The 15,974-nt window shown below is 41.1% G+C and overlaps 1 protein-coding gene across 4 annotated transcripts in view; it reads right to left on the reverse strand.

Moving 5' to 3' along the window:
* Positions 1–385: 385 nt before the first annotated feature.
* ankrd10a (ankyrin repeat domain 10a) overlaps positions 386–15,974 on the reverse strand; it is a 54,766-nt gene continuing 39,177 nt past the window's right edge. For 3 of the 4 annotated variants that reach the window (XM_059970581.1, XM_059970582.1, XM_059970583.1), the window contains 2 exons: positions 13,966–14,210; positions 386–2,247 (listed from right to left, as the gene is read on the reverse strand). In XM_059970581.1, the coding sequence (XP_059826564.1) occupies positions 1,751–2,247; positions 13,966–14,210 (742 nt within the window). In that variant the 3' untranslated portion in view covers positions 386–1,750. Of the gene's footprint in view, positions 2,248–10,866; positions 11,720–13,965; positions 14,211–15,974 lie in introns of those variants that run through there. The other variant, XM_059970585.1, reaches the window with a different exon arrangement.

Here is a 15,974-nt window from a genome sequence, read left to right on the forward strand (position 1 = left end):
GGACCCCCTTCACCCAGGACATGCCCTCTTTTCATTGTTCCCATCAGGAAGGAAGTACAGAAGCCCAAAAGCACACTCAGCAATTCAGGAACAGCTTACCTTTTGCCACTGATTTTTGAATGGGCATTGAACCCATGAACATTACCTCACTTTTTTAATGTCCATTTTTGCACTATTTTAAAATTTAATTAGTTAATATACACATATACTTAAATGTAATTCATTTATTTTTTCTGTATTTATCATGTACTGCATTGTACTGTTGCCGCAATGTTAAAAAAATTCCATGATATATGCCAAAGATATTAAACCTGATTCTGATTGATTCTGGAATGGTTGAAAAATCATATGCAAATTGCTGGAACAAAACACAACTTGGCAGATCTGTTTTAAACAATATTGTGAAAAATCTTTATTCAATTCTTTGTAAACAAAACATTTTACAAAAAAACAAATGTTTCCAAAGCAGCAGGGAAGTGTGAAACATGCAATGAGCAAAGTGGTGTAAGGACAAAGGTTTGAAACATGTGGTTATAGGCTTAAATTGTTGTGAGCAGACACAGTGTCTTTAGATGTAAGATTAACAATTACATTTGAAGTTTATAAATGGATAGAAACACACATTTCAAAAGTTAAAAAGATAACCATTACTCATCACACTAAAGTTTGCACAGAGCTGGTTAAACTCAGAATCCAACTGAGAGTGTTGAAGAGCAATGGTGTAAATTTGCTGTAACTCAGGAGTTCCCATGCCATGGATCTCAGGACTAACCAAGGGGTCCGTAGACCCCGGGCTGGGTACCTCTGCTCTAACCGAATACAATTTCCATCACATTAAATGTCTAGTCATAGTCCTTAGCACACATATCAACATAGGTTGTACCAATCAGCACTCAAATATAAAATGGTAATATTGGGACTGAGATACAGGTCAGGACAATGCTCTCACCTGTTCATAAGTATATGAGCAGCTGTGGAGGCCAAGTCATTGGGAGTATTTAAGGCAGAGATAGATAGGTTCTTGATTAGCCAAGGCATCAAAGGGTATGGGGTGAAAGCAGGGGGGTGGGGATGACTGGATGAAGTGGATCAGCCTGATTGAATGGCGGAGCAGACTTGATGGGCCAAATGGCCTACTTTTGCTCCTAGGTCTTATGGCATGTAATGGATGAATATTTACTTGTGTGGTTCAGTTACAGCCACGCACACAAACATCTTGTGTGGTAGGGATTCTGCCATTTCACAGATTTATGGAGTTCAGTCTCCGCCATCATCCTTGGACTTTGGGAGTTAACGCACAATCATAGTTTACTGATTGATACATCCATATGACAGTTCCTTCAACCATAACAATCACTATAACCAGATTAACAAAACTTAAAGAGAATTTAGTCACCAATTAGAAGCACAAAGATTCATTCATGTGGGAAGGATGTACAGACTTAAGACTACCACCAGTTACAGGTTCCACCTCTGATGTTTAAGTAGAACAAAAGAGACATTAGTAAAGTTTTAAAAGATTGCCTCCTTTAGCTGTATACCAAACATTGACAACTTGGCCATGGAACAATTCTCAATCAACAGAGGACACTATAACCAGCACCTGTCCTCATAAGGATGAGTTCTAGGTTATTAAGACATTAATGATTTTAAGTCAAAATGTGACTTCAAGCTTTATACTTATTCCTGTAAGAGAAAAGATGGGAGAGGGGAGCTTCACAAACAGTAGCAAGAGCCATACACCACCTTCCTATGACCCGTGGAAGAGGTGGATGACGCTGCAGACTGCATTGTTGTAGCTCTGCTCCACCTTCACCGAGTTAGAGTGCTCCATGTAACTATTGAGGTCAGGGATACTCTCAGCTGTGTCTCCAAAGCCGTGGTAGTACCCAAACTGGAGTGGGTCGTGATCACCGTGGAGCCCATTGGTGGGACCGCAGGGCCATGCTGGCTGGACACCCACACAACTGCTAGGACTGCCATTCTGGTGGAGGGCTCCACACATTTCTGACAGCGGCTGGCAGCTCTCCGAACCCAACGCTCCACTTTTACTGCTGGGGAGTGAGACAGGACCATTACAGAACCCGGTGCTCAATTCAGAGGCCATTCCATGCGAGGCGCCATTCCCTCCGTTGACTGGATCTGGGGGGAAGCTGGAAGTGTGGAGGTAGCCATTCGCAGAGGCCAGGTTGGTGAATGGCTCGTCCAGGAAGCTGCAGCCTTCTGCACTGTTGCTGAGACATAGACCTGGGAGGTGGGAACATTGCAGATGTTACTGTCAACAACCATTTCTAACATGTCTTTACCCTTGGGCTGAGCAGCTCGAGCAGGATGAGACTGCGGTGGTAATGCTCAAGCTTTAAGCGGTTGGGCTCAGTCAGAGCCACCACTGCCCCTAACAGGCAGCTCCAAATTAGACCTCTCCTCCTCTGGGAACAATACCTGACCTACAAACTTCACACACACTGGCATGCACTTATACACTCAAACACACACAAGGATGGTGTGGCTAAGCTAGTCAATGGACCTGGGGTGTGGGGACAGTTGTTGGGTGGATAGGGAGTAGGATGGGGTGAATTTGAGTGTGATCTGGGTGTCGTATGGTTAAAGTGGCGGTATTTGGTGGGACATGCTGTGGTAAGGATATTGGGGGATGTTGGATGTGTGTGATCAGGGGTTTGTGTGGGATGTAGTTAGGGTTTTGGGGGTGTTGTCAGGGCATTCAGTATTTTGGTTTGCAGGGACACACTACCACAACACCAGCAATTCTCCATCTATCCATCCCTAGCAATCAAATACAGCCTAATTCCAACAGCTCCTCCTCCCACTTTTCCACACTTCAACAAAGTGCCAGCAACACCCTAAACTGTTAAACAAGCCAATCTGAAAATAAAAACCATGGTGCTGATCCAGCCTGACATAGAGACATGTAGCAGGAGTGGGGAGGAAGCATTTGTTCCACAGAAGAGGGAGATGTGGAGAATGTTACTGGAGGGCTGAAGTCATATTCCGGGCACTGGCTAGGGCAGAGTCTCTGGCTGATAGGGAGGAGGCAGGAGGGGTTGGGGGAAGATTAGAGAGTTCACATTTAAGAGCAAGGAGGTGGAGTTTAGTGAATGAGCAGAACTGAAGGTGATGATCAGACAGGCTCCAGTAGGCAGAGGTTTTTAATGATCTCACTTTGAAGAATGTGATAGCAAGAGTTTTAGTCACAATACTGCTTACTTTCTGCCTGCTCCCGTGTGACACAGCCGCATAATGCTGGCTCTAACTAAGCTCCTGACTGTAGCCCCACAGGACAGTTACAGGTAGAGGCAGCTTTAACTCCAATCCTGGTCACAGAGAATTCCACATCCTGCCAGCTTGTGAGCGCCAGGAGATGGCACGTGTCAGCAGACACCCCTAGCAACAGTTTGGATCAGGGAAGAAGGCCAAGAGGATGGTACACAGAAGATTAAGGTCACAGTGAAAATAATCCGATTAGTTGATGTCAGGGACTATAACTTTTTGTTTGGTGATGAGATTTCTTCAATATTGCAATATAGTAAGTACAACGTGATTTGAAAAGCTGAATTAGTTACACATACACTTGAAAGCCACTTAATTAGTTAATGCAAATATCTAATCAGCCAATCATGTGGCAGCAACTTAATGCACGGAAGCCTGCAGACATGGTCAAGAGGTTCAGATGTTGTTCAGAATGTGACCTAAGTGACTTTGATGATCTGATCAGATGATATAAGTATCTGAGAAACTGCTGATCTTCTGGGATTATTATGAGAGAGCTCAGGGGAGAATGGCTAGACTAGTTCAAGCCGACAGGGAGGCAACAATAACTCAAATAACCACATGTTACAAGAGTGGTGTGTAGAAGAGCAACCCTGAATGCACAACCCATTGAATCTTGAAGTGGATGGTCTACAGCAGCAGACCACATTATTAGGTACAGGAGGTAGCTAACAAATTGGCTACCGATCGTAGGTCAAGCTGAATAAATATTCTTTTCTTGGAACCACAGATCATAGGGTTATGGTGATCCCTTGCATGACATTAATGAGCATACAAACACCGAATCACTGTCATCTCTGTTCTTTTGGTGATGTGTTAATCCACTCCTGCTCTCCACTGACACCTTCTGCTTCTCTCATCTCTTTTCACTATTTCACAAGTCATTACCATCTCAGTATTCTTGTTTTTGCAGCAACAAATTACTTTTCACCAAATCCCATGCGGACAACAGGCCCAGAGCGTGTAAAAAGAGTGGCTCTGCCAAATTCAGATACCCTGAATGATGAGGTGCATAAAGGAAAAGACAAGGCCAAAAAAAATAATGAGCCTGTGCAGAAAATGCAGTGTGGAGGGGTGAAAGGAAATTCATTAAGCTCACAGAGGGCATGAAAAAATACTAGCAGAGAAAAACCAAAGCAAATTCACACTTAATAAGGAGCAAGAGAATAACTGGCATTGGAGAGGTCCATGAAAATTATCCTGAGTTAATGTATGAAGAATATTTGATGTTTAGAAGAATGTGTTTCCCCTTGAAGCTTATTCAATATTGAAAGGCTTGGACAAAGTAGATGTGGAGAGCAGGTTTCCAATAATGGGGGAATATAGGACCAGAGGGCACAGCCTCAGAATAGAGGGATGTCCCTTTAGAATAGATGAGGAGGAATTTATTTTTTTAGCCAGAGGCAGTGTATCTGTGTCATTCATTACCATGGGTGGCTGAGGAGGCCAAGTCATTAGGTATATTTAAAGCAGAGGTTGATAGGTTCTTGATTAGTAAGGGTGTCAAAGGTTTCAAGGAGTAGGCAGCAGAATGGGGTTGAGAGGGATAATAAATCAGCCATGACTGAATGGTGAAGCAGATTTGATGGGTTAAATGGCCTAATTTTTAAGGCTGAATGTCTTATGAGGAAATTCAATAAATTTAATGAAGAGTATTTTCCAAGTTTTCTCTGCCTGACTACATTCTATCCCAAGCTTTATTTGAAAACAAAAGCACCATCCTGTATAAAGACTAGTCCTAAATCACAACCCACCATTCAGCACTGGGCTTGGGTAACCAGGAGCAGGTCTCTTCTGGGAAGGGTGATATTCTGACTCACTCCTTTACCCCACTGACCAAAAGTAGTGGTGGTTGTGATGTCCAGGAAGAAGGAACCTCAGCTTGCTGTAGAAGAGGAGCAGACCAATGAGGGATAAAGAGAGGGAGAGAGAATCCTCAAGGAAATTCCTTCTGTGGAAAAAACTGAATGTCTATCCTGATTCATTCAACTTTCAGTAGAAGTGAATTATATTTTTGTACATATACAGTGGATTCTGGTTAATTGGATCACATAGGAACAAGTATATTTTGGCCCAACTAAGCAGCTTTCCCAATAATCTGAAGTTTCACGGAAATAGTTAGAAAGATATTAAAAAAAGACAAATTATGGTTTAAGTAACAAATTAGAAAACTACCAACACAGTACTTTAAAAGTGTTAATTCCTAATAGTTATCAACAGATGAATTCAGTGTACGCTGACATGTTCTTTTGATTGACTAAGTAAACAAAATCAGTGCAGACACCTAGTGCAGATATTGGACTGCTTTCAAATAGTGCTTTCAATGACTGTATCCTCCAAATCTTCATTGTAAAATTCAGGATGATTGTCAATACAAATTCTTCATAGGAATGTACACAGTACAGAAATAAAGAGAAAGACAATTTGAGATTTTTGATTGGAGAAAGACTAACTTTGAGGAGATGTGAAAGGATTTAGAAGGAGTGGATTGGGACAATTTGTTTTATGGGAAGGATGTAATAGAGAAATGAAGGTCATTTAAAGGTGAAATTTTGAGGGTACAGAATTTTTATGTTCCTGTTAGGTTGAAAGGAAAGGTTAAAAGTTTGAGAGAGCCATGGTTTTCAAGGGATATTGGAAACTTGGTTCGGAAAAAGAGGGAGATCTACAATAAATATAGGCAGCATGGAGTAAATGAGGTGCTCGAGGAATATAAAGAATGTAAAAAGAATCTTAAGAAAGAAATTAGAAAAGATACAAGGTTGCTTTGGCAAGTAAGGTGAAAATAAATCCGAAGGGTTTCTACAGTTATATTAATAGCAAAAGGATAGTGAGGGATAAAATTGGTCCCTTAGAGAATCAGTGTGGACAGCTATGTGTGGAGCCGAAAGAGATGGGGGAGATTTTGAACAATTTCTTTTCTTCGGTATTCACTAAGGAGAAGGATATTGAATTGTGTAAGGTAAGGGAAACAAGTGGGGAAGTTATGGAAACTATAACTATTAAAGAGGAGGAAGTACTGGCACTTTTAAGGAATATAAAACTGGATAAATCTCTGGTTCCTGACAGGATATTCCCTAGAACCTTGAGGGAAGTTAGTGCAGGGGCTCTGACAGAAATATTTCAAATGTCATTAGAAACGGGGATGGTGCCGGAAGATTGCCGTATTGCTCATGTGGTTCCATTGTTTAAAAAGGGTTCTAAGAGTAAACCTAGCAATTATAGGCCTGTCAGTTTGATGTCAGTGGTGGGTAAATTAATGGAAAGTATTCTTAGAGATGGCATATATAATTATCTGGATAGACAGGGTCTGATTAGGAATAGTTAGCATGGATTTGTGCGTGGAAGGTCATGTTTGACAAATCTTATTGAATTTTTTGAAAAGGTTATGACGAAAGTTGATGAAGGTAAAGCAGTGGATGTTGTCTATATGGACTTCAGTAAGGCCTTTGACAAGGTTCCGCATGGAAGGTTAGTTAGGAAGGTTCAATCGTTAGGTATTAATATTGAAGTAGTAAAATGGATTCAACAATGGCTAGATGGGAGATGCCGGAGAGTAGTGGTGGATAACTGTTTGTCAGGTTGGAGGCCGGTGACTAGTGGTGTGCCTCAGGGATCAGTATTGGGTCCAGTGTTGTTTGTCAGATACATTAATGATCTGGATGATGAGGTGGTAAATTGGATTAGTAAGTATGCAGATGATACTAAGATAGGTGGCGTTGTGGATAATGAAGTAGGTTTTCAAAGCTTGCAGAGAGATTTAGGCCAGTTAGAAGAGTGGGCTGAATGATGGCAGATGGAGTTTAATGCTGATAAGTGTGAGGTGCTACATTCTGTTCGGAATAATCTAAATAGGACATACATGGTAAATGGTAGGGCATTGAAGAATGCAGTAGAACAGAGTGATCTGGGAATAAAGGTGCATAGTTCCCTGAAGGTGGAATCTTATGTGGACAGGGTGGTGAAGAAATCTTTTAGTATGTTGGCCTTTATAAATCAGAGCATTGAGTATAGGAGTTGGGATGTAATGTTAAAATTGTACAAGGCATTGGTAAGGCCGAATTTGGAGTACTGTGTACAGTTCTGGTCACCGAATTATAGGAAAGATGTCAGCAAAATAGAGAGAGTACAGAGAAGGTTTACTAGAATGTTACCTGGGTTTCAGCACCTAAGTTGCAGGGAAAGGTTGAACAAGTTAGGTCTTCATTCTTTGGAGCGTAGAAGGATGAGGGGGGACGATAGAGGTATTTAAAGTAATGAGGGGAATCGATTGAGTTGACGTGGATAGGCTTTTTCCATTGAGAGTAGGGGAGATTCAAACAAGAGGAAATGATTTGAGAGTTAGGGGGCAAAAGTTTAAGGGTAACATGAGGGGGAATTTCTTTACTCAGAGAGTGGTAGCTGTGTGGAATGAGCTTCCAGTAGAAGTTGTAGAGGCAGGTTCAATATTGTCATTTAAAGTAAAATTGGATAGGTATATGGACAGGAAAGGAATGGAGGGTTATGGGCTGAGTGCAGGTCGGTGGGACTAGGTGGGAGTAAGCGTCGGCACGGACTAGAAGGGCCGAGATGACCTGTTTCCGTGCTGTAATAGTTATATGGTTAATTCAGAAGTGTATTGTTCACTGTGATTTCAAGCTTTAATGCTTGGAGATGCAAGTACAGCTGGGAGTGAAAATGAAATGATTTCACTACTTCAACAAAGAACAATGAAGAATTTGAAAGTATGGACAATCATCTTAATGCTACAATAGAAATCAAGATTTCAAGGATACAATTGTTGAAAGCATTATAGGAAGGCATTTCTGCACTCAGTGCCTATGCTGATTTTGTTCATTTACAGTCAACCAAAGGAAAGCTGCAGTGTACACTGGATGAATTCTTCCAACTATTAGGAACTAATACAGTGTTATAATACAGTAATGGTATTGGTCATGTTTTAATTTGTTCTGTATTTCATTTAAATACATCATTTGTTACTCAGTTAAATGGTAGTTTGTCTTTTCTAGACCTTTTTAATAATTTTCATGAAACTTCAGCTAATTGGAGCAGCCACTTAATTGGGCCAAAATGTACTGGTCCCGATGTGTCCCAAATAACCCAAATTCATTATATATTTGCATAGCAATATTGTAAGTGGAAAAATTAACATTATGTCACATCCCAGTAAATTGTAGGACTGAAACACCGTCACATGAATTTTTGATACTTCAGACAAGGACATTGAGTGAAATCATCTAAGATGTTCCAAAACAAGGCTAAAACTATTCCATGTACTCAGCGTTATCTAATATCAACATGTCCAGTTCATCGTTAATACCTGTTAAGTCTTATCATCTGCATCATGTAATTAAGCAACATCATAACCAAAGCCTATTTTAAATTTTACATTAAGGAACTTTCTCCTGTTCACTTTGAGAACACTGATATTCAGGACGATGTGAAAATACTGTTGAGTGTAGTCCTGATTGTAGTTTTGACTGTACGACATTCCAACTAGTTGTACAACCACCTGGTATGAAGGCTCCAATGTACAGGATTGAAAGAAGCTGCAGAGGGTTGTAGACTCAGCCAACTCCATCACGGGCACAACCCTCCTGACCATTGAAGACATTTTCAAGAGGCAGTGCTTCAGAAAGGTTGCATCAATTGTTAAGGATTCTAACCATTCTCAACATACCCTCTTTTCATTACTACCATCAAGGAGGAGATACAGGAGCCTGAAGACCTACACTCAATGATTCAAAAACAGCTTTGTCTCTTCAACATTGGATTACTGAACAGTAGCCATGAACACTATCTCATTATTCCTTTTCTTCGCACGACTTATTTATTTATTGTGATTTTATGTCTTGCACTATACTGCTGTCACAAAACAACAAATTTCACATCATCTAAGTTAGTGATAATAAATCTGATTTGCACTCTGATTTAATCACAGGAAACCCAGCTTTCTGGACAAACAAGGTTTGGAACCCGATCCCTGGCCAATGTCTCACAAGCAGTTGTGATTTCAAGGTTTCTAAGTGTGGTTTCTGTGCCTTGATGATGGCCAGGTCCGATGAATTGATCATAGTGATAGATTGATGCCTACTTTCAGCAGTTGCCTGCAGGGCTTTCACTCCGAAACTGATAATGTCCTCAGTGATTTTATCATTGTGTTCTAATGAACGCTGTATGCCCAGCCATGTGTTTGATTCAATAACTCTCTTGGCAGCTAGTATCCTGCCTATTTAACCTGCTTTAACACAGCTGATGTAGAAGTTTAGCAATAACTTAGGGCTATTACTCTTTTGCTGTTTCCCCATTATTTTTCCACACTTCTTAACATTCTCTCTCTAACTCCTTTCACCACTTTAAGTGTTACGAATAACCTAGGACCAATCACAGTGCAGTGAATTGTGCGTTCCTAACTCTGGATAAACATTCACCTAGTCACAAACTCTGAGCCTCTTCTCACTATTTCTATTCTCACATCGCAGTCTTTTTTTAAAATATGTTTGGAAAACAAACTCTCCATAGCTTACATTGCTAGTACCTGAGTTCGCACATGAAATTCTCCACTGTGCACCAGCCCTTCTGTCTGGATGTATAAATCTCCTTCTGAATTAGAGGCAACTAGTAAGACTGCATTCTGTGCATTTGAATCACTGTCATTCTCTCTTCTTTCCTGCAGTCGGAAACCTGGAGTATTAAATCAGTGTGAAGTTCCCACACTGATGATTTTCTTACCGGTGTGGGATTGTAATGTTTAAATTTGCTGCAATTTCAGCGAAGCACAAGTCCAATTACACTTTTCCAAGAAGATTCTGGAAACTGTAATTGAGAGGTTCACACAATGGTCACTAATGAGTATGATAATTGTGTCATTCTTATAAAGCTGCTCTGCATCTTTAGATTTGGTATAGTTACTTGTCTGGGGAAGAACTGTGCCACAACAGTAGCAGGTGAGGCAAAGGGGGGTGGGCTACATGTTGGGTAAGAGGAGGGCATTTATGAAAGATGGGGGGATGGAAAAAGAGTGGAGAAGGTGAGAAAGACTGAGAAGTCCAAAGGGGCTGCCCAACCCACAGTGATTTTAGCATCTTTGACCTTTTTGTCAGACTTTCAGCATCTATGATTTTTTTTTGTCAAAACAATTCATTCAAAATGTGCAAATTCCATTTCAAAACAATGAAATCTAACCTGAATGAGGAGACTGGACAATGCAAACTTGTAAAATGCACAAATATAACCTACCCTGCACTGTAAGTAGATGCACAAACTACACTCTCATACATCACACATCAGCTTCTGCAGCAGCAGAAGGGCTTCACAAACTGCGGTGAGAGTTTGGTATTGGGTCATTTTTCATTGTATGGACCAACCTGGTCCAGAGTCAAGGGGGAGGTACGATTGTTACCCAAGGGAAAAGCCAACAGAACAAAGCTCTGAACGCATCATCATTTGAACATCTGGCTGACATTGGCTAGTCAGGGTCAGAAGCTTTTACCGTAGGACTACCCATCACGCCAGGAATCATAGTGCCTTAGTGAAGGGATGAGAGTAAAATGAGCAACAAAGACAAAAATACGACTCTGAAGTATCAATGCTATTTATTTAAAAAATTGTGGAAACATGTTTGACACATTATCTCAAAGCACCAGAGTTATCAGAAGAAAAAGAGTCCAATATCTATAAGCACCCTTTGTAACCTCAGAACACTGCTGAGTAATTCACTGCCAGTGAAGTTATTCATCAAGTGGGGTCACTACTTTAATGCAAGAAACAGAGTGGACAAGATTGCACAGCAAGATCCTATAAAGGAATGAGATACAGCCCAGTCAGTTGTTTTTAGAATTAATGTTTGAGGGGCAAACTTTCACTGGTACTCCCTTACTTCAAAGGGATTTTTCAGTACCTCCAATCATAGCAAACACCACATCATAACGGACTAAAAGAAAATAAGACAGATCCCCACTGTAATATATTTTGTACATGTATACCATGCAGGTAGAAGTTGTATTTACAGAGCACTCAGTCATCCTTGAGCTGATAACTGGGCAACTTTCCATCCCCTAGCTGCTCCAGGATGTAAAAGCTTTTGTTTGAAAACACTGAGCAGTGGTGATAATGACTCACTGGAAGGCAGCAGCCCAGGTCATGAATCACAGCGAAGGAAACACAGCCTTTGTAGCTGCTACATGTCAAAAGTCATATGCATATTTATTTAGACAGCGGCATGGGGTCTGCATTGGAGAGATCGTGAAGACTTCAACATCTTGGTCCCTAAAAGATACACCCTCCTGAGCTGTGAGGTCCTCTCTGATCTCAGCTGGGAGTTCGCCAGCCCCACCTGAAATGGCACGAGGCTGGAATTCCGGGCAAATGTCGTGCAGGTCGTCATCGGCGGTATAGTCTGCTGCGCTCCTGAAGCCATCAATTCCTAAAGCTGCGAGAAGGAGGAATCTGCCATGAGCATACATGCTCTGAAGAGGAGACCAGCCTGCAAAGTGGAACTCTTGCAAGTGCTGTAACTTGTTCTGTAACACCACCGACGCAATTCACACCTATCAGAAGACTCCACTCATATGTCTGTGCTGCAGTCTGAGTCATTCTGACTGGAGTGTCTCTTTCCATACTGTCATTCCCAGTGCAGTACACCTGTCCCAAAGGTACAGTCCCACTGTGACATACCCCTGCCCTGACAGTCACCAACCATATTCCCTTCTCTCCAGTTGCCTCGAATATACCCTATCCCCTCCTCACGGTCATCTCCATATTTCCCTCCTTTCCCCTTACTGTGACCACCCATAATTCCTTCTCTGCAGTTAGCCTGTACATTCCTCTCCTCAGTCACCCCCTGTACACCCTTCACTCCACTGCCAGTCACTCCCTGTGAGGGATCCATGTCTAGACGCTCATTCTGTGATTAATCTCAATATATGGCTGGAATTACTAAGAAATATAAACTAATAGTGTATTATGTCTTTGCTGAATACATTTTAAAATATGTCTCAGTCATTTCAGTGGTGCTGTGGTAACTTCTGAATGATGAAAGCTGAGTTCTTAGGCTGACTACTGTCAGTACTTGCCAGTTGGTTTCAGATCTCTGAACTTGATGCTGCGCCAACATCCGCGAAATGTCAGACTGTCCCAGTGTCAAAACGTGTTCTGGATTTAGATGTTGAAATTAAAAGAATCAAACTTAATCAGAACTGACTAAAATGTTTTAAATAGTTGAAACATTTGGCAGATAAAGAAAGTGACCTAGATTGGTAGTGTGGGGAAGGCGTACACACAGAATGATGGGCAGGGAGTGAGGATCAGAGGGATGTGGGAAAGGTAGGGTGAGTCAAAGAGTAGAGAGGGAAGTACAAAGGATTGAAGGACAGTGGGGAGAGGTATAAAGAGGGGAGGGAGAATGGAGCAGAGGGCAATTCAGAATCTTCGTTACTTCATTGTGGAGGGACAGAAGTGTCCAAGTTAGCAAAAATATTAAAGCTTCTCAAATACAAAGTTAAAAATTATTTAAGGAGCCAAACAGGAATAGTTACTGCCAAGTAGATTACATTGTGCGACATAGTCAGTCGAGTATGGTACCTCATTATACACTTTGGACAGGGTGCAGACCATTACTTGGACTGTGTAGAGCCTGAGTGGATAGGTGGGAAAGGTGAAACAATAGGGTTTTGGTTGTCTGCGATGTCAGCATTGAAGTGTTCAAAACCTGGTTTATAGATCAACTTCTTAGTTTTCAAGATCAATCCAAGATTCCAGGCCATGATTCAAACCCCAGCTGGAAGAAACTATACAGAGGAAATGTAGACCGTACAGTCCTCCACGGAGATCGGTTTTCAATCCATTACAGCATAAAAGGGACATAAGTGGTATGAGAAACAAAGCAGGATAGGGGGAAGTGGAAAATCAGCCCAAGGTAGACCTCAACTTAGTCCAGGAAAGAAAGATCAAGCTCCGTCAAATGATAAATTTAGAATTTCAACCATGAATAATTTGAGGCATCCTTAAAGTGTTCCTTAATTCAGACTTGGTTTTTACTTTCCCATTGTTCTGAAATATGATAGGTGTAAACGGAATAGGAGCATTCATAAGGGAATTGCAAGAAAATAATAACATTACAATTCTGCAGCACTGAGGGAACAGGGAAAGGGATTATTTGGAGATGTTAAATCACCAGAGTAGCTGGGCACTTCAGAATATCTTTCTCCTATGACAGGAGACCCTCTGATTTTATGGCCTTAAATTGACACAGTAGATGAAATGTCACTGAAATACTTTTGAAGGGTAACGTGTCAGAACATAGAAACTGCAGCATTGAGCCAGGCCCCAGAAGTGCCACAATACTGCACAGATATTCTACTTCTGTGGTGTTCAGTGAGTGACAAACATTTGTTTCTAGGACACCTGGGGCCATACCTCAAGATAACTGTCATTTACCTGAGGGGACAGATTCAATTTAACCTCACCAGCATTGCAGCAGTCCCTTTGAACTGTGCTGGAGTGAGTTTAAGAGTTTAAACTAACCTTCTATTTAAGTGACAGAGCTACAGGCGATGGTGCATAATTGCAAAGGCTATGTAATATCTGTCCTTTCCCTGTTCAGGTGATTACTGAGATGACAAGTGCAATGAACCTTATGAAAAATAAGACCATAAATGAGTGGATGAAGTTGTGTACCTTCAGTTCTAGGTTTCTTGATTCCACTGTGCTCAGATTCTTCATGGCTTCTCTTGCGGTTGGTTCCTGTGTAGCCATTTAGTCCGTCGGTGATCAAATTATCCCGGTAAAGACCGCTGGCGATGCCATTGGTGTAGAAACCATTCAGCTGATGGTTCTGCACATTGCACAGGAACTGGGAGCACTCACGGAACCCCTGAGCCAGGGCAAGTTGAGCTGCTGTCAACCCATTGGCATTCCTTAAACTGCACAAAGCAACAGGGAAACAATTACACTCCATCCTGGCATCATGTTTCAAACACAGGAGAGATCTGGACATATGGGAAAGATTAGTTGGGCAATTTGTTGAAGGCGATATGAAAGACTGCATTAGAAATAAATACATTAAAATAATCTACCAATAACAGCATTACAGCATTGGTACTTGGTTCTGAAATTAGGTTTGCTTAATTGGAAATTATTATAATCACGCATGGATGTCTGAAGCAGATTTCAAATCACTAGCAGATTCAATCTCTCAGAAAGACGATTTTAGACAAAACTTTTATTCACTCAGATGTGAAATATCTGGCTCTTATTCCATTATGAATAATCCTAAACTGATTAGGACTATTCATAAAACTGTATCACATTCGTTTCTACAAAATGGGAGATTTAGCCAGTGACACTTAGTATTCAAATTAAAATTTCTTAGATGGATAAATTTTAAAACATTTCAAAATTAAATACATCCACTGATCCTCTGCTTCTTTGCTCCTAGCTTACAATCTGAAGCTAACCTTTTACAGCCTGTGTACTAGATCTGGGATCAATTCAATAGTACTAATGGCTTCAAAAACTACAAATATGGAGTGCCAAAGTCTTTGATCTCTTAAAAGGTCTGAGTTCAGAAAGCTAATTTATTTTATGATTGAATGATTGGGGGAGAGCAGGTCACATGGCCCTGAGTTTGCTTATCATTCATGAAGTTAATGGTCAATCCTGTGCTGCAAACCTCATCTCCATTTCCCCAATTCCCCATGTGCCCTACAACCTTGTGCTCCTAACAGATCACTCACAGAGAATGGTCAATCCTGTGCTGCAAACCTCATCTCCATTTCCCCAATTCCCCATGTGCTCCTAATAGATCACTCACAGACCAGATGTTCCCCATGATCACCCCTACCTGCAGTTCCACAAGCTTCTTTTGTTTCCTTCTAGTCAAAGGCTCTTCAACCTGAAACATTAACCATGTTCCTTTTTCCATAGATACAGTCTGACCTGGTGAGTATTTCTAGCACTTATTGTTTTATTTTAGAGATTTCAGAGGGAATCTAGTCACTGATGTAATCTCCCAGTGTCTTAGCCATTAGATTTAGAAAATAACCAGGAAATATTTGTATATTACCCAACTTACTAAACAGGATCTTTTTCAAATATGCTCCCCCCAAGAGTAAACTGAAATTTCTTCCTTCCCTTGTCACCTCACAGCTTCATCTCCATAGCAGCCAACTATTTCTTCATTGCCCAATGCATTAGCTGGGTCCTCACCTCCCTTGTGTGCTTCCAGTTCAACTAGTCTCTGCGCATCTGTGGATGTGAACTTCCTTCCACTGAGGACATTTATAGTAGCAGGTGCAGAAAGAAGGCCTGGAAGATCATTAGGGACACTAGTCACCTCAAACATAAACTGTTTCATTTGCTTCCATCTGGCAAATGCTACTGAAACATTAAAGCCAGGACCAACAGACTACGGGACGGCTTCTTTTAAATTCACATGTCTGTACATTGCAATGGGGTCATAATGCAACTATTTTTACTCCCTCACATTGTGGGATGGATACAAGATTTAAATAAATTCTAAAAAATTCTAATTCTAATCCTTGTAGTTTTTTCTCCAGCTAAAAGCTTCTGACAGTAGCACTCCCCAACCCTCCTATGTGCAAGTACTCTTGTACTTCAAACACTTAATTTAAGTACTGCAAGCTCACATACTAGGACCCTTTCAACCAACTCATCCCACACCACCC

This window comes from Hypanus sabinus, chromosome 5 (genome assembly GCF_030144855.1).
Source record: "Hypanus sabinus isolate sHypSab1 chromosome 5, sHypSab1.hap1, whole genome shotgun sequence".
NCBI classification, from domain to species: Eukaryota; Metazoa; Chordata; class Chondrichthyes; order Myliobatiformes; family Dasyatidae; genus Hypanus; species Hypanus sabinus.